Source organism: Salarias fasciatus, chromosome 7, assembly GCF_902148845.1.
Source record: "Salarias fasciatus chromosome 7, fSalaFa1.1, whole genome shotgun sequence".
NCBI lineage: Eukaryota > Metazoa > Chordata > Actinopteri > Blenniiformes > Blenniidae > Salarias > Salarias fasciatus.
In genome coordinates, this window is record NC_043751.1 from 11,100,148 (window position 1) to 11,127,412 (window position 27,265).

Genomic DNA, 27,265 nt, shown 5'->3' on the forward strand with positions numbered 1-27,265 from the left:
ACTGTGAAGGCAGATTACGCTACACAGCTGTACATTAGTTTGTACGCCGAGTTCAATGACATGCAATATTAATATGCTGTACAACCATTCACAACTACTTTACTTCGATAAAGCAATACAGATAGATAACAATACATCAAACATACTCTCCACACTAATTCATTTGGGATAACGTCCCTATAAAGAAACGCTTGTATATAAATAACACTTCTATCTCTGGAACTATCTAAAGTACACTGAGTGAACACAGTGCAATAAAAAAAGATTTATCACGAAAACATATTTCTGACATTCGGCATTCGGGAAAGGTATTGGGAGTTTTTTTTTTTTGTTGTTGTTGGAAAAGCAGCTTTAACCGTTTCTTTTAAAGCACAAAATACATCAACTTTGCGAGGAAAAACCAGACAGACACAGACAGAAAACAGCTTAACTTTCCTCTACCGTCACTGATCTAAACTCAATAACAGAAAAGATCAAGCCGAGAAGATACTTTAAACACCACTACTCCCATTTTCTTCAAATCTTCCATCTGCAGTATCAGTACACATCCATGAATCCCCACCAGGAGCATCATTTCCACTGCTTAAAAACGTATCTTTCTCTTGTAGATGGGCTGCGGTGATTAGTTGAGAGAGCGGCCATAAACCAGGTGACCTACAGAGCGTTCCACCTGAACCGTGCACCGTGGAGACATATTGTGTGTGATGTATGTGCTGTAATAGCCCTGACATACGCACCTTTTTCTCTGTCGTCACGTAGAGGTGGCTCTGACTGAGGTCAAAGAAGAGGTTCTTGTTGACCTTGTCGCCGATGGTGTCACCGGGAACCTTGCTGTACACGTCTGGTTCCGCAGTCAAGTGCACCTGGATGGATGAAAAGAAGGAACCCTATCAGGTGTGAGGTTTTCTTATTTCTGCCTGGGGAAAAAAAAAAAAAAAAAAAAAAAAAAGGTCTGCTCAGATTAAGAAATGAATGAAGAGAGCACTTCACCTTGAAAACCTCTCCTTGGTTGTTTCCCAGGAAAGCGATGGTGTGATCGTTCTCCACGGCTACAGCCACGGCGGTGAGAAGGCCCGGCCTGGTCAACACCGCCTCTGCCTTTAAGGCAAATCTCGGCTTGCTTGCCAAAGGGGAAGGCAGAAAGTCTGCGCCGCACTTGAATTGTTCAATAGTATCTTTCTATAAAGGGGAAAGACAACAACAAGCAAGGATGACATATGCATTGTGTGTCTGTTAATCCAAAGTAAAAGAGAATTAGACTCTTTGAAAAGAGAGTGGGAGCTCTACAACACTTTTTTTTTCTTCTCGTCACCCTCATTTACAGCTATTTACAAAGCTACTTGATAAGCAGGTATAAATTACTTCGCAACATTTAAAATGAATGCATGAATAATATTTATTTACACCACAGTTGCTGTTAGTATTGCACCCAAAAGGCAGATGCAGTTTTTATTATTAGCAAGTATTCAGCAAAAACAGAAAATACTGCTTAAATTAGCTAGAAGTGATCAATGTATGTTCCGCATTATGAAAAATTTTACTTCCCAATGAGACAATGAGCTATAAGAGAAGCTCTCCAAAAAATAAGGCAGTGTGCTATTTAACTTATGACTGACAATCATTTCCCTTCTGGTCAAAAGGCGGCAAAACAGCTTAATTAAAACTGAGTTTAATTGCTATCTAATTTAACCAATGTGGAGAAAATTATTATGGCTGATGTCATTCATCTGCTAATTGTATCTGTGTCAGCAATGTGCTGCTGGCACATCGGCGTCAATGGCATTGTGAAGAGCAATCAACTGCAGATTCATTAAACTCTCAACTTGAAATATGACAGGATAAACTTTCAGCATGAGGCCAAATATTTTTCGGCTGAATGTTCCGACTGAGCCGCTGAACGCCTGCACATGGTTTAAAGGCAGAAGAAAAGTATGCGCGATCGGAAAGTATGTGAGATTACTGCAATTCTTTGCTTGAACTCCTGATAAAATATGATCTGACCTGCATTAAAAACAATGTTCTTCACCCAAAACCATTCAAAACAAGCATTTCCCATTTCTAATGAACACAGCCATTAAAAATTCAGCGGTGCCTGAAAAAAAAAAAAGCATAAATATTGCATTTAATAACTGTTAGAACCTCCTTAGGCAGCAAAACTAAACCAAATACTTCCAGTAGTTGCTGACCGGACCTGCACAACCTTCAGCAGAAATTTGGAATCACACTTCCTGACAGAAATACTTTAGCTTAGCCACGTTTGCCAGGAACGAACAGCTTTCTACAGGGTTCACGTTCAGCCTCCACCCAGAGGTGGATTTTCCTCTTTTGAATCCTTTCTCCAGTAGATGTAAGTCCATGCTGAGGGTAATTGTCCTGCTGCATCACACATTGTTTCCTTTAAGCTTTTAGCTGTCACTCTAGATTTCAATTTAACTCCCCGAGCGTTGTGGATGGCGCCGTAGCGTTCGGCTTGGCTGGGATCCCACTTCTGAAGAGAGTAGCCGAGGCGCCGACTGAATCATCACCGGTGGAGAACATTCAAAACTGTGTGATGAAGTTGTAGCCCCCTCCAGCGTTATGCTAAACAACGGCTCTTGACTGAAGGTCTTCAGAAGTCTCTCCTTTGCAAGCAACATGGCTCACAGCAGAAGATGTTTGTTTTGAGAAGCAAACTCAAAATTTTATGTAGGTCAGCGCAGCGCTACACATGGCTTAAGAATGGGTTTATTTTACTGGCTTGATGTTTGTTAACTCCGGACTATAAATAGCGTTTTCTCCAGTCATTGGTTTTATGCTGCATTCTCTTTGCGAAAACCAGCGTGATTTTTAATGTAACAGAGCCTCATCCATAAAAGACATGTCCAATTCAGGTTGGTAAGGAAATCGAAAGCTCTGAACACCCCAAGTTATGTTTTTATAATAGTGTTGATTCTACAGCACACAGGAATTTTTTTAGCACCATCTCACAGTGGCTCGTAACTCCAGCTACGCTACAGTGCTGCCTCTGCCTGTCGGGGAGCGCCGTGGCTGTAATGTGGCTACTATTTACTGACTTGCAATTTAGAGAACCTGATTCTACAACACTGGGTTTCTCATAAACTGAGATCATTGCAAGTAAGGAGATCTGCTCATCAGAGGCAGACGGAAAGCAGCATCAGTCATGCAGAGATCCGCGCTGGCTGGATGGATCAATGGCATAAGGTTTGCTTATTTTCCGAGCTGCACAGTGAATGTTAATGATAATGCTCATTAAAAACACCGGTTACAATTGCATGTGAGGTTTCAGATCAAAGAAATCATGTTTGACTATACTTGTTACTTAGATGCTGATCAAATTCAATTTTATGGCTGATTCATGCAGAAAACTGAAATTTTTCAAAGGGTTCACATACTCCTTTCTTGCCGCGGTATTCTAAATGAGCTGAGGGAATTGGGGAAAAGAGACAAGGAAGAACAATGTGGGAGATGGAATGAGATATTTTGATGGAAGAATACAAAGGAGCTGCCGAACAAAGTAAACAAAGCAACACCAAAGTAAACTGTGCCACATCTGTGCATTATTGATTGCACCAAAGGGACTTCAACACAGCTCATGTCACCTCCTCCTATTTAGTTCAAAGAGACTCATTTAAAAGTTAATTCAAATATCAGGACCAAACACATACCGCAATCCTCGATGTGCAGAATTCGTCGGTTTTCGATGAGTAGGGAATGTCCACAGCCGGGGACCCGGAAATCTTCCCGGAGTCGCTGTAGCACGCGCTGATGATGTCCACCAGACGCTCGTTGATGGAGTTGAGCGGATACATGCAGAGGGCGGAGATGCTGTCGTCGTCATCCGGACTGGCCACCATGAACAGAACCTTACTCCACGACACCACCTTCCCGTACATTCCCATTCCCGACTCGGACATGGCTCGCGCCAGCTCTTTCCCCGGAGAAGCCACGTACGCCGCCTGGACTTTGTTGAACTGGTTATTCGCGCCGCAGTTTAGCTGCAGCTCTGTGTGGGAGTAGTAATGGTGGTCCTCCTCGCAGAGGCGAGAGATAAAGGTCAAGTTTTTGTTGTCCGTACCGTCAAGGGTCCGAGAAAAGAGGAAATAAACAAAGCCGTCCTCTTTGAAGGCATGTCGGAAGTCGTGCAAGTACTTGGGAACGAACGGCGTCGTCTGTACCGTGGATGCCTCAATGATGCTCTCAAACACGACCCATTCCCGGTAGTCCTGAAGGATCCGCGTACTGATGAGCTTTGTACTGTCCAGGCTCCCGTAGCCCTTTCCCACAAGAAACACGCTGAACGTCTGTGAATCCTTCGTGTAGTTGGACATGACGCCCACCACGTTCACGTTGTCCTCTATGCTCGCCACGTAAGTCCTCTCTCCCTTGCTGTCGCTGTAGTACAGCTCCTGCTTCACGTTGGAGAGGCTGAGGAGGGAGCAGATGCCCCGGTAGCGGCTGCCGCACACGATGAGCGAGCCGTTGGAGGGGTGAACCAGCAAGAGCTTGTTGAGGTTGGGCATGAGCTTGGTGTCCTGGCAGGCCGAGGCCGGGGGCGTGCAGGTGCGGGCGTCCTCCCGGGGGCCCGTGTCTGTCCGGGCCTGCAGGCGGAGGTCCTGCCCCAGCTGGAAGATGTAGTTGACCGCTCCCAGGTAGACGCGGCCGGTCTGCGGATCCTGGACCACGTTGTTGATGGGGGTCTCCGAGGCGAACTCCACGATGCCGCTGCCGTCCTCCTGCGCGTGCGAGACTGACTGGCAGACCAGGAAGAGGAGAAGCGAGACCCAGCTTGCCATCTCTAGAAGCAACAGAAAAGAGAAAAGGTGTTTTAAACACACTCAACTCAAGAAATGGCGTGATGTGGTTAAATACACATTCATAGTCATGCCTTCGCCATTTTTTGAGTCACCAGCCCGACTTGAACACAGAACACTCTTGCTTCTAAAACAAACATCTCAAATTTAGAAACTTCAGAACAAATTTCCTCTAGTCTTGAGTCACAAGGAGAAGGAGAAGTATCTATTTCTAAATCCTGTTTTAATAAAAGTTTTCTTCACAAGAAAAGTGAAGTACAAGCAGAATAGCTGATTTATTTCCTCTCTTAAAAAAGAAAAAGAGGAATGACTGTGCTGTATTTGGTGCTCTATATATAAAATTCACTTGAAAAGTGCTGCAAATAGTTAAGTGGCAAATGGAAAAAAGCGCTGAAAAGATGCTTACAACTGTAATTTCTGCTAGCTTGAGCTGTATTAACTTCCTGTTGACCACAAGATGTGAGATCAGCATCAAACGTAACATCACGAAAAATAGCATGTAAATCGATTACTGTAGTTCTATGGGGAGGAAAAAGTTGTATAAAGTGTGAAGTGATAATGTGACAATTAACTGCAAAGTAACTGCATCCTTTGTTTAATTTCGTCCTTGACTGAGTGAAAAAAGAAAACTATTGAAGACTGTTGTCATAAATCACGGACAAGTTCCATAATGACAAACAACAGAGGACGACGTGTGAAGCATGTGAAGACATAGATTAAGGGAGCTGGGTTATTGGGGTAAAACTGATTTTCAAATCAGCCTCCAGCTCCTCGTGTGTAGTGTAGGTGTTTGTGCATGACTCAACTCCCTGCTCCAGTTACATAAAGGCCGTGTTATTTTGGATTTAATTGACTTAATATCAGAAATGATCTGGTGGAGGGAAAGAAGAAGAAGAAGAAGAGGAAGAAGGAAACTGCTCTGTGTAGGGGTAAAGAAAGATTAAGGCCAAGAGCTAGCTACATGTCTTACCATAACACAATGAAAGCCTATTTAGGAAGCTTGGATCTGTTCCAGCTTCATTTGCACATTGCTTTCCCCCCCCCCTCCCAGCTACACCTCCAAGCACAATGTGTTCAGCAAGAACACTGTTTTGTCTGAGGAAACATGATCACACAATATCTTTGTAAAATACAGACGGCGTCATGTACCGTCTAGCAGCAGGTGCCTGCGCAGTCCTCGCTCGCTGCTGTTTGCCCAGGCTGTGGTAAATATGGAACTGCAGGTGGTTTTTTTTCCAGGCAGCTATTGCCAACACGGAAAACGTGCGACTATGTTTGCGTGCGGCTTCGAGCTCTCACCACCCTCTTTCTCAAATGCACCTTGCCAGTCGGGTCCGCGGGCGCATTCGTCAAACCGAATCCCCCCGGACGAGACTTACAGTGGGACACTTTGCCAAAGCTGTGTTTTATTATGTTAACCTGCCTTTGCTCACTGGACTAAGTGGGGAGTCGGCTGATTAGACGTTTGCCCAGGGGGCAGCCTGTTAATTTCACTGGAAACACTCATTTGCATTTAAGTGGCCACTACTCGATTTGATGATTTTATTTTTCTTCCCATTTTTACAGCCTCAGTCCTTCCCCAAAAACCTATTTAACACATTCCACTGCATAAATGTATCCTGGCCTTTTCAATTCACAGCCTTAAATATTTCCATTAAAATTGAAATGGTGCTATAAAATCCCTGTCTGTGCTTATTCAGGACAGAAATATGTGCGGTTGGTTTTTACAGTTTTAATTAAGTGGGAGGGGTGGCTTTCCGTCAAGATTAACTAAGAACATTCGATTTAAAAAAAAAAAAAAAAAAAATTAAACCCTCAGTTTAGACTTTACAATGGCTCTACAGAGTGGACAATAAATGGCGCATTATTTCAACAGTAAATTCAGCTCTAAAGTAACACAGCCTCCGTTTCAAAGATGCTCCCGGTGGCAATTACAAGGTTGTGTCAGCTGCAAGAAGCGCCACAATAACTCCTATGTCGGAGCTTTCAAGGAAGCGTCACAGAAAGTGCAAGAGCTGCAAAACATTCAAAATGTTGACAACATAAGCAAAACGGAGCCACGCGGCGATGAAAAAGACGAGGTGGCAAAACAGTGCTGCTCACAGTGAAGACGCTTATAAATAAAGACCACAACCCTACAGGAACGCCACCACAAGTCAAAAAAACTGAGCTTCAACAACAACAACAACAAAAAAAACTTCCTCAGAGCACTTTCAGGACTTCGCAGACACTTTATTGCATTTTGATTACAACATGTAAATTCAAGTAAATTCTGAAATAAGGACTGTTTGCTCACAGCAAGCTGCTCTCTGACAGTGTGCTGGTGATTAAGCTGTTTTGACGAGACAGTCTGACAGGCACATGGCCTTGAATACGCACTTTATTCTGTTTGTACAAACACCTAGCAGGAGGAACTGTTTTTAATCTCACAATATAACTCCAGTATATGCAGATCAAACCTACAGTGAGTCTCATTAAATGTTTTCTAAAATTAAATGGCAGTTTTTAGCATATTGGGGCCACAGAGTGTGTGGTGGTGGTCGTGCTGATTGGAAACGTGATTGTATGTTGGCGAATGGAAGGAACGAACAGTGATCAATTACGCCCCGCTTGCGAATGAAAAAGAATAAAAAAGGGAGCGATGTGGGGGCAACACAATTTTTTCAAGAGAAAATGAGAAACTTTCATGGCCTTTTGGATGTTCGTTTAAATGACATTGGTGCTGTGAGTCAATCAACTATTACACAGAGCGCAATTTTGTAAAAGCACTGCTCTCCCTCTCCATGCAAACCGAGAAAATGCAACATTTCTGAAATGATCAGCACTATGATCATCATTGAAACATTTTCAACGGAATGTGAAACTTTTCCAAAACAAAAAATGCTGAAAATGATGCCATTTTCAGTCGATTATTGTCACATAAGCAAGGCCATAAACAGCAGGTCCGCCACCAGCGGCACCTGAAAATACTCCAGTAAAGTAATACTTGAGGTTCAATGATCATTTGTTGCCACATTTAAGTCTCATGCAAAACTGCAAAGGAAAAGCATAAATCTTCAACAACTCCGGATTTAGTGAAATACTGTCTGAAACGGCAGCGTATGAGCAAATCCAACTATGAGCAATACTGAAATGTGTCTATCACAGAAGTGACATGCCCCAAATTTCCAATCCATTAAAAAAAACAGAATTAAAAGTTGAGTTTTGGTTTTGCAGTTATGTAGTTTTAACTTGCGATTTCTCATTTTAAGGAACCGACAGTCACCTGGCACATCGGCTATACGTGCATCATGACAGAGACAGACAGCCAAACGTTCGTTCACTTTAACTGCGTTGGCTTGAAGCCCTCGACAAAATAAACCACTTAAAGAGAAGAACAGTTGATACCGTTTATAGACTTTCTAACAAGACCCAGGTCCCAGGTAAAGCAGCACGGCTCGGCTCGGCTCGTCTGTGGAGGAATGACTGCCTTCTAATATTCCAATCTGAATCACCAGAGTTAAACAAAACATGCAAGGAAAAAAAGAACTTGACGTGATAAATATTAATTTCACAGAGAATAGATTCAACCTGCTGCTCAGCTCTCCTAGTTTTTCCTCTTCTTTTTAACTTGCCCCCCGCCCGTGTGAAAATTTAATTCCCACCCCTGCTCTGTGAAAGTGTGTGTGTGTATGGTCTGATAAAGCAAAGTAGAAGATGGATGGATGTTTTCTCGTTGCCACTGTTTTGCATGCAGAGTCTGCCTCTCTCAATCGATGCCGTACATATTTCCCATCAATCCACTCGTGTATTGACACGGACCGCACAGACGCACTCCACAAAAGGTGGATTAAGTCAATGGTTTTTGTGTCAGAAAATTACTGGATTCGCTTGACTCCCAATCTAACACGCTGTGACAAAGCAACTTACACAGATAGCGGATGCGAGGACAAATGTCTCGGGGAGCTCATTTAGTCTTCAGACGGAGTCCACCGCTATTTACAACCATGACTTCAAAGTGTCCCATTCATACAATTCCTATGACCGGCTCCCGATCAGAAAAAAGTGTTGCGCAAATTTCCCTCTGATGTTTTATTGTGGGTCAGTGCAAACGAATTTCTTAACATATTTCAAAGGAGCCCATTCTCTCCCTGGATGTCTCCTTCTGTCGCTCTATCACTTTTCATCCTTTTTTTTTTTTCCTCTCCTCATGGGCTTAATCCTGAATGTTGGAATTAAAGAGGCTTCAAAGAGCTGCAGAGCGACAGGCGCTCGGTGGGGGTGACACAGGTGGAATGAGGCCCTTTTCTTCCCCAGACCAGCCCACCTCTCCTCTCTTCGCATGTTTCTGGGCCGCTTCGGAGCATTTGGGCAACTGGGCTGAATAAATAGAGAAAAAAAAAAAGGATGCTAAATTTAGAGGCTGCGTGCCGCATCAGCCTGCAGCTAATGAAGCCTCCAATGGCCTGGAATAAATAATAATGGAACACATCATGTGCTAATGACACTGGCACGTCTGAAAAATGGGATCTGGTGCAAGACAATCGCTGGATTCTGGGAGCTTGATACCGGCACGGAGCTAACCTGGAATTAGGTGTCTGGAGAAGAGAAAGTCTGAAGGAGGTTGATATCAAAGTTTTAAAACAGACTCCACTATCTTGAATTTTCTCCTTGACTGGAGCCGTATCTTTTAAGCAGTGAAGCTCAACCGGTGACAAAAAGACATGGTTGTAATGTTAAGTACGTTGATGCATAGAAGTGTTTTTCTTTTTCTTTTCTCTTTTTTAAATAAAAATGTTGACCCTGTTACTTCCTTATATTCATTTAAATTTGCGGACTTTTACTAGCTTAAGATAGATTCTTATAAATGTTGAAATTGCATTATGCATAGCCAGGGAATGCAAAGTAGGGACATGAAAATCTGACTTCCCTCTTTTACAGACAGATGGTCTTGAATTGCTATATTCTTTGGGAGAAAATCACATGTAGCAGTGCAAAGCATATGACACTCTGAAAACATCTGACATCTTTATCTGGACTCTCCGATCACATGACAGTTCAAGAGCATACTCATGATTCCACTTAGATTTTTCCATCCAGAAAAAAAAAAAAGATTCATGTGAGACGAAGTTTTTAGGCTCATTTCACGAAAAGAAATCCAGACTGTGAAAAGAAGCAAGATGGGAACTGCATGATCTACATCAATGGCCTTGTCATTTATGTTTGAAATATGTAAGGTTAAAAAAGTCCTGTCCCTGGACAGAAAGGATGGACAAACATGGAGGTTAGACAGCAGCTCTGAAGCACCAGAGAGGGGACGGTTGCTGGAACAGACGAAGAACAGAAAACCTGGTAAGTAATGTCAATGGCGGCGACGTGCTGATGGCCCGCTCATGTCAACGATCGAACGCTTGGCTCCAGAGGAGAGGCGTGTGAGGGAGGAGGAGAAGCAGCTAAACGGACAACATCAGGATGCAGACCGATCATCCTGAGGAAGCATCCCATGGTTTGTCGTGAATGGAATGATTTGCATGTTTAGTGGAAAGGACGGGACTTTTCATCACATCACCATGGCGATATACAGAGGTTGAACTCAAAACCTCGGAGTAGTGTCCCGATGACAAACTCATTAATACCAGCAGAATGCAAGAATGCAAAGAACTTGATGAAGCAGACACCTCCGCTCACATTAGTTTTCTAAGCGGTGCGGACTTAAAGCCAGGATAAGCTTCATGCCACTACTTCGCCATTCTTCTAACTGAAAACTCAACCTTGATTATCTTCACTGCTGCGTGTTTATAAGACTATTTCCCTAATAAACATTCCTCTACATCAGTGTGAAGAAAATGACAAGCCAGCATCATATTTATATATTTTAGCACTGTTTGTTTTCAGTGTTACCATAGACACTAAACTGTCAATTAATATTTTATTAGCCGGGCTTCAGCAAGTTAAAAGTAATGCTGCTGAATAGACCACAGAATCAATAAATCCTTGAAAATCCCGATGAAATATTGCAGTATTCATCTTTAACTCACCTGGACTCTAACATTTGTGCTTGTGATTTAAAGCGTTGCGCAGAAAGAAGACAGAGGAGTTAATGCTAGAAATGCAATTTACCACTATAACCTTCAACAACACATAACTTATTTTCAGATTGCAGACTATCTGTGAAATATGCAGTTAAAGAGAATGATCAACCTGAAAATATCTTCCCCGTATATTTAAGTCTTTCACATGAACTGGTAAAGAGAAACACTGAAACAGCACTCGTATAGGTTTTTTCCATCGCCGATCTCAACACAGGGGAAACAAATAAGCTCATAAACCATACGATCACTTACATTAGAGAATGAACCTCTCAGACACGTTTTGATTTATCATAGCGGTATGCAATTTCTGCCTCAAGTTCTTTTGTTAAAAATACAATGACAAAAATCTGTTGTGCAACATGCACAGGCTTGTATATACCACATCGAGGTGCACCTCAATCATTACACACACACACACACACACACACACACACACACACCTTTGGACGACAAATGTAGTACCTTCTCTTTCAGGCTCTCTCTGCAAGTTGGAACATGTGTGGACAGGAAACGGTTCTCGGCAGAGGGGAAAAAAAAAAAAAAAAAAAAAAAGGAAGATAATTGAAAAAAAATGGCAGGTGTGCACACAGGCACACACAGATTTCCACAGGCTTAGAGGACATGTGCGAGCACCAGTACGTGCACTGGACGGGCATGGAGTGCTGACGAGGTAATCCCGATCAGACCACACACAGACACTCTTCTCTTCAGACTGCCATGCTGCGTTGGTGTGACTCGGGGGCACTGAAACCCAGCATGGCACTCCGCACGCATCTCGGCCAATCCTCTCGCCAGGAGGAAGTGTGCGAGCGTCTCACGGCTCGGGAGCAAGAGATCAGGAAGCAGAGAGCGAGAGAGAGAGAGAAGGAGGTGTGTGTATGTCTGTTATGATTACATCGCGCTCACAAACATCTCCACAACTGCTGACCCGGCAGGTTTCGAACCAGCGTGTGTGCTCGTCTCACTCATTAAAACAGATAGGGAGAGGAAACTGATATGATAAATAAAAAAATAAAAAAAACTTGACACCCTACCACGAAAACATAATGGGATATCACCCCATACCGTGATCATTCATATTCAGCACTTCTTGGCTGGAGAGCTGGCTTTGACAGCCACCAGCTCTGACATTGATGTGGGGGTGTCTTCACGCTGAAACCACTTTCACTGTAATACACTGATAAAAGGAAACTGCTATTAAATTACTCGCCTGTCCCTAGCGGCCTCAGCCCTGGGCAGAGAGCAGGAAGGAGAGGTGAGCGAGGGGTTAACGTTCTAAAGGAAAGCTTGCCATGTCTCTCACAGCATGTAGGATACTGAAAAGGCCTGATAAAGCGAGGACGGGGAAACATGACAGCCTGGGTTTGCAGACATAACAAGGATCTGGGAAAGAAGAGAGATCGGCGTCCTTCATTTTCCCACCAGAACAAGAAGCATTGTTAAAGATGAAACAAGGAGTGGGAGAGCATGAAGAAGGCTTTCTTTCTGTACGTGTCTTCCGTCTTGCCTTTTTTTTTTTTTTTTTTTTTTTTTTGACACGCTGTTGTCCCATCTTCGCAGTGAAACGGATTCACAACTTTCAACAGGAGGCTGGTATGACGACGGCAATCCAATTTCCATATGAACAATTACCCTGCCGTCAGGGATGGCAGTTCATTTATTTCAATTTGACTGACTGGGAGAGCCACACTCGCCAAAGCAGCCAGCCCCGCTCATTGTATTCAGGGCACCAGGCGCAGGCGGGGGGATTGATGGGCCCGGGCCATTTCAGTGGGATCCAGCTGCTCTGGCCTAAATATGCTGCTAACACCTTTAAAGTTGGCCCGTGACCTAAGAATAGTGTGTGTGTGTGGGTGTATCTTGATTAAACCATGTGTCCCAGTTCTCACGACTGCTGTGCTCGCGCTCATCTTGTGTGTCTACATGTATCTGTCTTCTTGTCCATGTTTGTCTATTCTAATGTATAACCACGACTCAGCGGTTGCGAGTGTCACACATGCTCTGGCCTAAATATGCTGCAAACACCTTTAAAGTTGGCCCGTGACCTAGGAACAGGTATGTGGTGTGTGTGTGTGTGTGTGTGTGTGCGTGCGTGCGTGCGTGCGTGTGTGTATCTTGATTAAACCATGTGTCCCAGTTCTCACGACTGCTGTGCTCGCGCTTATCTTGTGTGTCTACATGTGTCTGTCTTCTTGTCCATGTTTGTCTATTCTGATGTATAACCACGACTCAGCGGTTGCGAGTGTTACACATGCACACACGCGCAAACACACACACACGCGCAAACACACACACACCATCCTTTTAGGCACAGCACTTTTCCTCATTAGGACTGATAGACTGTTTGTGTGTCTGTTTACCGCTCTGTCACCATTTTCAAGGCTCCTGCTATCTCGCCTCTGCCAGCTGGACACTTGAGCGGCAAGAGCGCAAAAACCACAGGCTCACACTCTCTCGCTCACACACCACACACATACACACACACTACTTGAGCAGAACACACATTTGAATGTGCTTCTGTGCAGCGACACACGCGCAAGCACTCACTACAAGACTTTTCTGTCTCATACCTTTCTCAGCAGCTGACCTCGGTGTCTCTTGTAATCTCTCAATCTCTGTTTGTCCCTCAAACAAGCACACAAATGCAACCTCTCTCCCCCGTCTGGGCAGCGGCGGGCCCGAGCTAATCTCCCAATGCTAACTGGCCCCCTCCAACCCCCCAGCTGGACGTTGCCGCTCTCCAGCAGGACGGGCAGAGTGGCTGTTTGCTCTGTGGACACAGCTGGCGGATGTAGGAAACCTGATTAAACGGCCTGGCCTGGCAGCGAGGAGCTACTTTCAGGAGCCAATACCTCATACGAACGGCATCGCCGCCACGTCCAGACGGTTGCTAATACATACAAACAGTTTTGGAGGCAGGCGTGCATACACGAGCTCGCTCACGGGGAAGAAGTACCTCAGGTCGAGCTCTGTAAGTGCAAACAAAACACAGACGGCCCGCCCTCACAGCCACCACTGCGTCTAAAAATACGCCCATTATCTGTCATTCCCTTGATTTTCTCTTTGAGTGATCGATTAATTGTTTAGTCCATAAAATGTCACGCTTGCAAAGTTTTGTTTGATGAATGACTTAAATAATTGATTAGCAGAATACATGCCCATTAATTCTCTCTCAATCCACCACTCAAATAATCAACGTGTGGTCTCGGCACTACCCACAGCACTCATTTCTTTCTGACACATTGAGTGATGGCTGCAGGGAATTTCCTTTTTCGCTGGCTCCCGTCAGGAGTCCACACTCTTATTTTGAGAACAGGTAACTACTTTGTGCCTTGCTCAAGGATATTCTCGCAGGTTTTATGCTTGCACTTGCAGAGAGACAAATCCCTGATTCCTGTGGGTCGCAGGGCAGCTTCCCTCCTCCGCACGCCGCCCCAGGGCGACGTCTCGATGCACAATTGTCCTGCACCTACACGAAGCATGCGCGCACATTCTAACACACATGCAGCGACAATTAAGAAGTCAGGCAGGCAGACTGACTGCTGGGAAGGAATCCATTACACACCTTATTGGTTATAATGATTTCACTTCACCAGCATAAATGCCAATGAGCCATGAAGGTATCTTGTAATGTGGTTTAGTCTCAGTGCCCAGTTTTCATTTGGTTTCAAGGGGAATACTGATCTCATAGTGAGTGATTGCTTGCCTGCCCTTTTGTAGGCATTTGCATGAAACCTTTGTAGCCGAGGATATAAAGACTTAACTGGTGTGTGTTTTTAGTAGCTTTGACCTCAAAGTTCATGTAAAGCAAATTCGGAGGTCTGTTTCCCAGCATGGCGTGCAGAAGCGAAAAAAAGTACTGTTAGCAACATGTGAAAAGATTTTCAGAGCAGTTCTCCTGAGTGTGTCTCTGCCTGTATTGTGTGGATATTCCTGTCTCGGGATGGGTACCGAATTTCGGTAATTTTTTGGTACCGACCGAATTCCCGCTGAAGTACCGAGTATCGATTCACGGGAAATCCGTCGGTACCACATTTCGGTACCTGAACGCACCTTTTTTTTTTCTCTCTCTTTTTTCTTTTACCCTGAGCGCACCTTGACATTATGCATCGGCAAGAGCGGAGGACACGGTGACGCGGTTACGTGGGTCCAAAATCTTCGGAGTATTTCGACTTGCAGACCGGGAGCAAATATATAATATACCGGGAGAGCGGACACGCACACGGGCCGTGAGAGCGGGCGGGGGGGGCGGCCGCTTGTGGCCGCCGGCCGGAATAGACCCCACCGGCCCGGAACACACCGGCTGTTCGGGAAACCTCCCGATGGCCACCCCATAGACATATTAAATCTTTAATATGTGTATGGGCCACCCCGCCCCTGTTCGGAGGTGTTCGCGGGAGGAACAAGCCGCTTCTGCGGCTTCTGCTTCTGCGATGGTCGCTCCCGCTGCATGTCACTTCCTAAACAATGCTCTGCGCATGCGCGGCTCGAAACAAGAGCGCGCATCGAGGCGGCGACTCAACATGATATGTCAACACGCAACAGCGGTACCACGTGGCTTTTGATTGGCATTATGACTGTCCAATTACGAGTTGGAACCATACAATTCTGATTGGTTCTAAGGATCCTCCAGTATACCTTTAAGTGTTTGTTTACTGTAGAGGTGCCTGGTGCTGCTAATGTGAAACATTTCATACAGTTATTTATTTTGAAAGTTGTTTGTTACTGTACAGGCAGCAGGTGCAAATGTGAAACATTTCATACAGTTATTTATTTTGAGTCTATTTATTTTTATTATGTTATTTATTATTGTTATTTATTTAAATTATTTACTTTATCCCCACACACATTTTTCTCAAGTTCTATGTTGGAGTTATTTCACTTGATGTTATTGAAGCGTAAATGTTCAAAATTCCGAAGTTTTGACTATTTTTTTAAATATACAAAATAACTTTAATTACCAAATGCATAACCCCCCCCCAAAGAAAATAAAATAAAAGTATCGAAAACAGGTACCGAAAAATACCGGTATCGATTCGCAGGTACCGAGTATCGGTATCGTATCGATTCAGATGTGAAAGGTACCCATCCCTATTCCTGTCCATAGCAAGTTCAACATTTTCACCAAAAAATACAGCTGAATCGTGTACGCCAGCTGTGCTGCTGGTTGTAATTATAATCACGACCTCATTTCAAAACAGGTGCACTGAATTAAAGCAAAAAAACAAAACTGAACAAAAAAAAAAGGTTTTTTTCTAAATCCGGCAGCTCAAACAAGTACCTTTAAAGGTTGAAAAGTCAGCACATCTATTCTTTGGACTCGCTTGTTGACATTTGAGGGAAACGTCACCAGCGCGGTCAGCGTTTTGGCGCCAACTCAGAGCAGATTTATGTCTGCTACGGACGGATCCTGAAGGAATGAAATTACAACGTTTACATGCCTTCAAAAACCAGGTTACTGAAAGAAATGCAGTTACGCTTGTAATCGGAGAACACTTTCACACACACTGTAGTAGCCCCAGTTACTGCGAATACGTAGCAGGTAGGTAATCAGATTTCTTCCCTGCATCCACTTTATCGCAGAAGCAACGTGACTGATGCAGGATGCTGCTTCAAGACTGCTTTAGGTGGGTGCTTTGAAGCAGATTAGCATTGCTGTGAGAAGATGGATAGAGCACAGCTTGTTCAAGTCTGAATTACATCATGTGTTCTGCCGATGAATATATATTATCTCACTTAAAACATTTCCTGCCGTGATTTGCTGTCTCTGCCTCCCTGAGTCTTTCTCCTGTAAATATTTGCTTGGAAAAGGCTGATTAAATATCAGCTCCTCTCAATATAAACTGCTGAAAGATTTTGCTGTGTTTTTAATCATCTACTTGCATGAACCAGTTTCTGTGTTAACAAGGCATTAAAAAAATTGGGGAAAAAAATCTGACTGCAACAACGGGACATCAGAAATCTGTGAACAGTTGCAGCTCTTTGCCTACAGAAGCACAGTTTAGTATTCTATTATTGCACTGACTGTACGAAACATTTTTCGGGGTGAATTTCATAAGAGTCCCTCATATCTTCTTTTTTGGACGAGCTTGGAGCAATGCCCAAATGTCATACCTGCTGACAAAATAAATTCAGCTATTCTCAGACACACAAGCAGGGTAGTGCACGAAATAACACACAAGATGTAGCAACTTCAGAGGAGAAGGCACAGCGGATCATGGAGTGGAAGGGGGACAGGAACAGAGTGAGCGCAATCACACACACATTACCCACAGAGTCTCAACAGCTCCTTTGTGGAGGCTGGCAGGTGCCTGTCACTTGTCAAGATGAGTCAGGGAGTGACTGGTGACTGAGCATTATGATATGAGCCTCAGCTGAGGTCTGGTGCGACTCCACATTGCTACTATTAACCAAATGCTATGGAGGTGAAGTCCCAAAGATTAGCCGTCGCGTCACAAAATACGGAGAGAAGGTCACGTCAGCAGCTCTAAAGGTAACGGCTAAATTAACTGCGGAAAAATATACTATACAATTAAATGGCTTCCAGTAAGAAGAAGTACGGTTCTTTCTGCTGGCCATGCAGAAGGAAATAGACGGGGCTACTTTTTAATTAATCGAACAAGGAAAACTAATCACAGGAAGGGTAGAGTCTGATAAAGCGTACGTATGCTTCAAAAGCCCTAACTCATAACACGAGAAGCACTTCCCAACTTCCTCCTCACACCGATACTAATGAAAAACTGAATTTAACTACCTACACCACTTCTCCTCAGTGCGCCACACTTGGACCAAATGTTCTTGACGCTATTGAAACCTCTCCACAACACTCATCCCTCAATCCGCCGACCCTTGCAATCTTCATCCATCATCTATCAGAGCTGCTGCAGCCGGAGGGGAGAGAGCTGCTAAGCAGGGCCTGACTAATGGCTAAACAAACACCATTATCAGGCCTTGGTGGCCGAACGTTGAGCTACAGGAGCCCCAGAGCAGCTGAGGCTCTTTAATACTTAATCCCCGCTGCCCTGCTCTGCTAGCGGTCTTTTTTTTTTTTTTTTTAGTTAAAGGGTGACACTGAAGGTTTCACTAATGATGGAAAAAGAGGACAAACATGAGGGAAGAGTAGGTTTGAATAAAATGGGGACGTCACATGTACGTGCGCACACACACACACCCACGTTGTGCACAATCACTTACCTCAAAGACTGAGTTGTGAATAGACTGTATTAAGACGGGGTACAGACGAGTGTGGCCCACTCGTCTTGGCCAATTCCCTTCTCTAAAAAAGGCTGAGGGAGAAGTTAATGAGCCTGTTACAGCCGCACAGTTCCCCTGATAAGGCCGCTGATTACACCACATGTTCAATGCAAGACGATTGTGGGTGCACGTGCGCGCGTTTTGCACCCACATTTGTAGGCATTTGTCACCTGACCCGAAGCGGTCATCTGCTAATCATACGTTCGCAAGTCAGGAATGCACATTTTTTGACGAACACAAATATACGCGCACACATATGTACGTGCGCATACACACACACACACGCCGCCACAACCCTCAAGGCGCAATCCATCCCACTCGCACTCGTTCGCTCGCTCGCCTACGTACACTGAAGTCACACCCGTGATCACATTTCTCTCACACACTCACTCTCTCAATCAAGTGTGACTGAGCGAGCAAGCCACTCAATGAGAGTGGGTGATTAGGCCCACGGAGAGTAAGCCTGACCTTTCCCTCCACATCAAGTCCGCCGTGCGCATGTGTGTTTTTATGAGTCAGTGGCTGTAAGCTCTCGGGCCCGCGCCACTTCACATCAAATGTCACTGACTTAAATGAGATGGCCAGACGGTCAGGATGAGTGAGGAGCGGGAAAATAAGGAGATAGAGGAGGATATTAGAGGGGGGGGGATGTGAGGGGACGTGGAGGAACTGAGGAACTCAGAGAGGGAAGTTTTACAGTAGGCTGCAAGGAAAACGCCAAAAAAAAGAGATGACTTTAAAAGGAAGCGAGAGCGAGAGAGCGAGAGCCCTGTCACCGATCAATCCTCTGTCTCAGTTCTCTCCCCCTTTTGCATGAGAAACAGCTCAACTGAGGTATTTTTAAATTCATGGTTGGCTGTGGGAATTTAGCACAGGCCCTTGTGGGTACATAAACCTCCCCCTCTAACTGTAAGGGATGGTTGAGTCGGCACTTCCGCGTTCTCAGAGCTGGGATGGACAGAGAGGCAGACAGTCTGAGTCAGGTGAGAGGAGGGGTGCGTGCGGAGGGCAGCTGAGGTTTTGTTCCGTGGGTTTGTTGCTCCTCTAACTGCTGAGGGCAAAACCTAGACAAAGCATATCCATTGCTTCTTCTGATACTTTTAAACAGCTGCCTGCTTGTGTTGAAACTTTTTAAGCATGAATATGTCTTACTGTGACAATGTGTGAACCAACTTCTTGCTGAAGTTTGCTACGTATTAATATTCCAATGGCTAATTAGTCAGAAGCAACTTTCTTCTGGATAATTTAGTTATTAGGACATAATATTCATTGCTTCCAGCCTCTCAAATCAGAGTATCTGCCAAATTTGTTATCTCTCCAAGACAGCATTGAACATGGTTGAATTCTCCACCGTTGTTTTGACAAAACAAACTATATGAAGACGTCACCTTGGGTGCTGGGAAGATTTATAGTCCAAACAATTAATCAAGAAAGTAACTGCCAGATTAATCGAGGAAGGAAAATAATCATTAGCTGCAGCCGCAGACAGGACTAAAACACATTCAGCGAGCGAGGAAGCATGTACAGTCGGGTAATTAGAGGTTTTAACCACACCAGAGGTTATCCAAATTTATTTGGAAGCGCAAATAAGGAGAAAAATGTGAGCATATTACCCAAGCTACCCCCCCCTGCCATCAATCACGATTTACCATGCACTTGACAACTGACTGGCTCTACTCATACCCACCATAACGATAAACAGTTTTTCTATAAAACAAAGGATTATTGAACTCTCTTTCAGCTTTACCTTCAAGCAGAGTGCTTTAAGAAGCCATTCTCAATCTGTCTGATGATTTGACTGCCTGCGACAAGTCGCAGTCCCAGCAGACACATTGGAGCGACGTCCCCGTCCTCCCAGATCCCACCGGTTAATTCGCTGAATACAATGCTGTCATGTTCGATAGGAGTGATGCCTGAAACTATGGTAAAATAAGGCAAACTTGACTCACTATTTAATAGCGGGTTAAGGTACGTGGCGCTGGTGAGATGACAAGTTCCCATCTGTCTTGTCTCGCCCTTTTCCTCTTCTTTCTCTTCCCGTCATCGCAGCAGATCTCCGAGGAGATAGTGAGCCGGCACTCACCGCTGACGGGCCGGAGGACGCGTGGCGCGACGCCCGGGTTAATTAAGTTTGAAATCATAGAGATGATCAGTGGTGCTGCCACTCAGACTGCCATCCCCCCCACCTCCCCTCCCCTCCCTCGCCTCCACCACTGCGTCCCCACTGCTGCCACTGTTCAGCCTGTCTGACAGGTAGAGGGGTGTTTGTGTGCAGAAGTGTGAAAGAAAAGAAGTGTTACTTTGCACGGGACTTTAAAAGGGAAGATAAACAACCAAAGGAAGTGCAACGTGCGAATAAGACTGAGCCGAAGCAATTAGGTAGATGATCGGATAGAAAAACTTCAGACTCTCTCTAACTGTTGTGAAAAGCTTTCAAATAAATCATGGAGAGATTGTGTTATTTATTTATAGGTTTTCACAGTGTGGTTAGCCACCTCTCACAGAGATTCAACCACACTGTGTCCTGGACTTCCACACTGCTCATGCAGAGTAATCTTTGGCTGAATGCTCCACTTTACTACTTATTAATTTTAAAATCAACATGCAGTGAAAAGGAGAACTCTCCTTTTGCTTGTTAGATGCTTTCAATTTTAAATATGTGGTCTTTATACATAGTTTTGAACTGTTGCTTGCATTATATATTTTAGATAATTTTTCAAATCCTCTTGAGGGAAAGTTTAATTTTTCACATTTTCAGTGCGGAGATATGCATTACTGTAAATGGTTTTTATACAAGGTTAACGTTTTGTTACAGGTTCACATGAATTTAAAACAAACTGACACACCTCTCCTAAAATTCTTTTCAATGTATTTTTTCCTCTCACATATAAAGCAAGATTTCTGTGAAAAGTAATTAATTAAACTGCTGTTGATGCTTACAGCAAAAAAATCACTGCAGTTTGAAAAGCTAGAAGACTAACGTATCAACAGTAATAACACATGATAATATCATACATATTCATTACCCTGAACCTCAATATTCCAAATATGATATTTACTCAGAGAGATTATGTCAAATGTATGCATGTCAGTTTTGGGCATTGGGTAACGGGGTTGAGTCATTTTAATATCCGGTCTGTATTCATTCAGACTGGCTTCATCCGCCAGTATCATTGGATTGTTCTTAGGATAGAGTGACTCTTCACACCATCTGGTGGCTCAGAGTGGAATCACAACCAGGTAGTGAGGATTGCTATTTACCTGCAATATGTTGATCGACTCTGTTGATTTTCCACATGTGTAAAACTAAATGCTGCACTGCACATTTAAAAGAGAGTATTTCCAAGTTACACTTAAGTCCAGTACCTGAAAAATTGTACTAAGTTAACTTCTAATGATCCTAATTATCCCTTTCATGATGCTTTAGATTTTTTTTTATTTCACGATGAAACTTTTATTAGCTGCAATTTAGCTCGACTGCTTTATTAATTTCCCTCAAGTAATCCGAGTTCTTAAATCACGTCTTTATCTATATGGTTCAAGTATAATGTGATGCATATCTGCACATGCCTGATGAATGGCTATGATTACGTTGTACTTTTGATTTGGTTTTGTGATTAATTGCTCAGCTCTTGTGCGATCGCCATTTCTAATCAAATGCAGATGCACAAAGGTCAGAGGGAATTAGTCCCCCACCGTCTAAAAATAAGCTGCTTTAATCAGGTTGCAGATGGTCTGATAAGCAGCAGGGTGGCATTACGGGCCGGTCGTGTGGCGGAGCTGAGGCGTGTCAGAGATAGCATCTGCACCTCATCGCTGAAGGTGCCACCGTGTCTTTCATGTCAGGTGAGCGCACTGACATTCTGTCACATTCAGGCTCCACATGAGGCGGGGGGGGCGGGGGGGGGGGGGGGGGGGGGGGGGGGGGGGGGGGGGGGGGGGTCTGCTGATGGAGGGGGTCAGACATCAAAGTCTATTGGCAGAAGGGGCAAAGGCGCACATATAGCTCGTCTATGTGAGGATAAAAATGGATGCTCGTGCACGCGCACACACACCAACCGTGCTTGGTGACAAGCCTTAAGTTTGAGCGTGAGATAGTGCTGATGTGTGCCAGCGATGCTTACATTCCTGTCTCTTTATCTCCTGAGCCTTCTGCTGATAATTACAGCTGTCCCTTCTTTCAGAGGCGGTCACACCAAAGCTGCCAGTCTGCGCAGCCCGAGCCAGAGGAATTATCAACACGGCCATCGCGGAAGGGAGCACGCCAAGGTCAGGCCCCATGTTCAATTTCACTTTTGATTCCAGTCCACCTTTCTTTCTCCTCCAGCACTTATCCACTCCTCCCTCCTGGCCCACCCACGCCGTCGCCGTTGAATTTCACTCCAGGGCTAACCTCTATTTCCAGGACAACCACCACCTTGACACTCATTCATTTCCAATCCTGCAGAGTGGTCCGCTGAATGGAAATTGACGATTCAATTTTTGGAATGAAACTCAAGAGTCCTTTTGGAATTGACTCTCCCCTTCTGCCCTCCCGTCTTCTCCTTCTCCGGTGCCCGTTCTGCCACCCCCTCTGCCCCCCGCCACTCGCCATCTCCGTCCTGGTCTGCTGAGTACAGCCAATTTCTCTGCTTGTATGGAGACGTGGGCGAGACGGCGACCGTAAAGCGCAGCTTAAAAAACACACACACACACACACACCTGGTAGCTCCTACAGATTTCTCTCAAACACCTTTCCTCAGTGTCTGCTCTCTCATCACTAAACTGCCGTCACACAAGCAAACACTTAAAACCAAAGGGTTTATTCTCAGCATTGCTCCCAGCTGGATGTTGGGTGGCAATTTAAAAATGATCTATGCAAATGTAATTTCGCTGTGTGTCATCCAACACAGCCAATTAATGAGTGAGCTTCTCCAACCCAACTATAAATTAACAAGGCTAGATATAACAGCTAGATTAATGTGTTTTTCTGGCACTTGCCTAATTGCTAGAAGACTCCGGTGGGGCTAGTGCGAGCCGCCTCATTTCTACATGTGATAGAGTGAGTTAAGACAGAGCGGGATAAACGCCTGCATCAACTCTATTTATCATTTATATGAACTTTGTTGTCTCTGCTATTGGTTTTTAGAAAGGAAAATGCACACGGAAGGAGATGGGGAAAGATATCTGCATCCTCTGGGAACTTGTATTTACCCGAGCAGAAATTACTAGTATCAGATGTTGGATTGGGTTCAGTCTGAAGGACAACATGAGCTTCAGTCAGACTAAGAAATTTATTAATGAAAAACAAATCCATAAGTGGTCAGAGAGAGTGTATGTGCATCGATGGCGTAGCTAGTAATGAGACACGAGAGCTCGAGGCGGGGAGAAAAGAGAGGCCTAAGAGGTAAGCGAGACAGAGGATGAGTAACCGTCTGTCTCAGGCAGAGGACGAGGGGGGAAAAAGATGAGCGAGAGTGAGACGGACAGAGAACAAGCTCCAGGATCCAAAACAGCACATCACCAACAAGGTGGCCTTTTGTTTTGCCCCTCTCAACCGATTGTTCTGTTCGCCGAGGGTGAGAACGCTAATCCGCTGTGGAAAGGAGAGTTGGGAGGATTTACTCTAAGTATCCTTATTAGTGGGAATTCACTGATACGGGGAGGGATGGGGGGGGGGGGGGGGGGGGGGGGGGGGGGAGATGGGGGGGGGAGAATGGGTGACGGAGGAGAGAAGGTTGAGGGCAGAACGAACGGGGAGGAAGGAGCACAGCATGAGCGAAGTGTAGTCTGAATACACTGTAGGTGCCGTATGAATCTTTAATACATGGCTTAATGGGGAGGGAGGGAAGAAGGGAGGAGTGGAGAATATAAAAGAGGAAGAGGGAAAGGAAGAGGAATCTCAGAGGAGGATACTGAGCCCCCCATATCACAACACTACTGATAAGTGGCAGCCGCCCAGGATCAAACCTAATTCTCCATACCTCCAACACCACCAGATTTTCTCGCTCACTCATGCTCTGTCTCTCTCTCCCTCTCAGCTGTAGGCAATGATGACAAAGGACAGACTCGCCTTTGTCATCAAAAACAAACAGACGTGGGCCGATATGTTGATAAAAATGGATAAAGGATCTTTCCAGGTGATAAATTCCTTAATTGCTTTTGTTAAACACATACCCTGCTGGAAGCTTGGCCATGGTACATCGTTTTAATTACACGCACAAGGGCCTAATTAGTTGTATCTGTTGTACCAGAGGCTAACGTGCACCCAATTAGACCCAATTCAAAGGAATGGTACAGTCAGATGAGAGAAATATGCGGCGCTTTGTTCTTGCGCGGCATTCATCAAATAACGGAGAAAAGCAAAGACGCCGCTTAACTTCCCAAGTTGCTGATGTCATGATCGCCCATTGCTATCTTTAAATTAATTAAATACTCTTTCACCCCCGTGTGGGCGCTCAAGCCGGTGGCTGCCTGTCTGACTCGTCATCGTCTCCGTCTCTTTGTCTTGCGAGCTGAGAATAAATCGCTAAAGTGGAGGGAAGAATGATTTGTGCCATGATACAGGCTAAGTGGCACAGCTTACCGCCGCGGCGCTGGTGCAACAGTTTGTGGATTAACACTGGCAAAGTACGGCCTTCAGAGCGAGATCTACCAGCTGGCTCCCATCAACAGCAACAAAAGAAGAGAGGGGGAGACAGTCTGCAGTGGAATAATGACGGCATAAACACTTGTTTTGCTGCGGAGAACTGAAAGGATCCATTCATATCTTAATGGAAGAAACCTGTAGACACTGTGATTGGAACTGTTAATGGAAGATCAGACAAAAACCTATAGAGAGACACCCTATACATGAGAGTAGGGTTGAAAACATGAGAACATCTACAAATGTTTCCCCTAATGGCCTGATGAGCGCATACACATGGGCACAAACACACACACACACACGGAGGTGAAACAGAATTAACAACTACATCAAAGCCTTCTCCTCATCCCCAAAAGAACAGCTTCTTCCCCACACAGCGGGGCAAACTGATCCCACAAACTTCCACCTCGATCACAAAGAAAAAAAAAAAAAAAACTTTTACGTTCAGCACAGCCAGCTTTTTCCCCTCCTCCCTTGTTGCGAATTTACCGCATTTCAGAGAGCACATAATGGTCTCCTGGGGCAGCGTGCAGCAGAGTCGGAAGGGAGACGGCGTTTCAGAGAATGTCGTGTTTCATTTCTGCATGTTCCCCTGTTAGCTGTTAACAACTGCGCCGGCCTACTGTATTCCACAATCAGCGCGATCAGTCGATGGAAAGCAACTGGAGAGCATCACAGATTTAGATACAGCTAAATGGGGTCCTGTAGTGTTTTTCTTCAGCTGTGATTAGGGGGTAAAAAGCTAGATTGTGAGATTTTTGTCTGTTTCCGCATTTATTTGACTTATACACAGAGATCTTATTTATCTGGGGGACAAAGATTCAAGAGGAACACAATTAACTGAAAAACACAGAAAAAAAAGGATGCTGTACAAAAACACTGCTCGGGTTTCAACATTCATTATAATGAATTATAACATGATGCAAACGTCTTTTAGAGGTGATCTCAAACAAAGAGGGAATGCAGTTTTGCTGTCTGGGTCAGGTTTTTCCACTGGGCGTCCTTCTCAATGCAACCTGAACAGTTCTGGGTTCAGGGCTTTCTTCAAGGATCTGCATCGGTGGTCGGTCTAAAGAGCGACTGCCACCAGTTTTCAAGTAAAGGATTTAATTTAGATGCATGTAGGCTTGCATTATGTATAGAAAAGTATACCAATTTCATCTATGATTAGTCTTAGAATGTTTCGCTCTTAAGGGCAGCCTTTCTTGGTCTTGTCCAGGGGAGCATAATAGGAAAAAATATATACTCTAGAACTATGAAGTGGCGTCTGAAAGCATATTTGGATTCAGAAAGAGCCATGTTATTTTTTTATTTTTTTTTTTTGCATGGGACTGAGTCTTTGTTAAGCAGTATAAGTGGAATCTAGTGGAGTAGGTCCATTTCCTTGATTGGTTCTATTCTACCTCTGTGGGAGACATGCTGGGCTTGTGGCCTGGCAATCCACATCCTGAACAGCCGCTGACAAGTCACATCTGAGCGGCAGAAGTAGAGGGGGAAAGGGGGAGTTGACTTGACGGGGGTGGAAGGTGGTGTTGGTGGGGTGTAACTACTGATTGTTACCATGGCGATGGTGGACCCAGGATCAGGAGGATGGATCGCATGGCGTGCGGCTCTTGATAGCTGCATGAGGCCACACGTGTGAGATATTCCGAAGGTTTATAATCACTGCCAGCCAGCAGCTCAAGTGGTCTGTGCACACACATGTGCATTTGTGTGTGGGTATTTGTATGTGTGTGTGTGTGTGTGTGCAGCAAGTGCATTGCAATCTTCCTGGGAAACTCATCTGGCCTAAGCTTCCAACTGGCAGCAAAATCCTAAAATCCTACCTACCAGCTTTCTCATGAGTGACAATCTTCTCTCACTGGTCCCTTGTGGGTTCTTACTTTGAGAAGAAAAAGAAATATATAAATAGATTTGATTTTCTTTAGAAAGCGGGTTGTATGATTCTAACAAGAGATCGTCTCTGCCGGGAGAATAAAATCAGCTTGCTGCGCTGTCGCACAATAATCCAGCATCACCTGCGTTTTCTTGTTTCTCGATCAATAACTTGTATGTACACCAACAGCAGAGTTACGCAAGCGCTCATTTGGGATCAAATCAATGCCAGCTTGCTTTTAAAGAAAGAAAGAAAGAAAAAAAAATCCCATCATCATTTCGCTGTGGTATGCCCATCGAGTCGCTCCACTCATCAACTTACACACTGAATTTTCATTAGGAGGCACTTAATAGAGACAGGCACGTTTAGAGTCTCTCTCTGGGTGGGTGGCTCGTGTCGATTAGGCCAAGTTAATCTCTATCACAATAAATAACATTGATTACGAATGCTGAATGCTGAGGGGAAGGGTGGTAAAATGAAAGTGCAAAGGAGGACGGGGGTGACAGATGACGGGAGCCGTGGCAATGAATAACGGGAGATTGGCTGCGAGTTATAGCTGAGTGAGGGTGTAGAGGAGTGAGAGAGGTTGAGCGTGTGTGTGTGTGTGTGTGTGTGTGTGTGTGTGTGT

At 44.6% G+C, this 27,265-nt stretch overlaps 1 protein-coding gene across 2 annotated transcripts in view; it reads right to left on the minus strand.

Annotated features, from left to right (window-relative positions):
* plxnb2b (plexin b2b) overlaps positions 1-27,265 on the minus strand; it is a 129,132-nt gene that overhangs the window by 44,114 nt on the left and 57,753 nt on the right. For both annotated transcript variants that reach the window (XM_030095820.1, XM_030095821.1), the window contains 3 exons: positions 3,666-4,795; positions 991-1,179; positions 738-863 (listed from right to left, as the gene is read on the minus strand). In XM_030095820.1, the coding sequence (XP_029951680.1) occupies positions 738-863; positions 991-1,179; positions 3,666-4,793 (1,443 nt within the window). In that variant the 5' untranslated portion in view covers positions 4,794-4,795. The remainder of the gene's footprint in view (positions 1-737; positions 864-990; positions 1,180-3,665; positions 4,796-27,265) is intronic.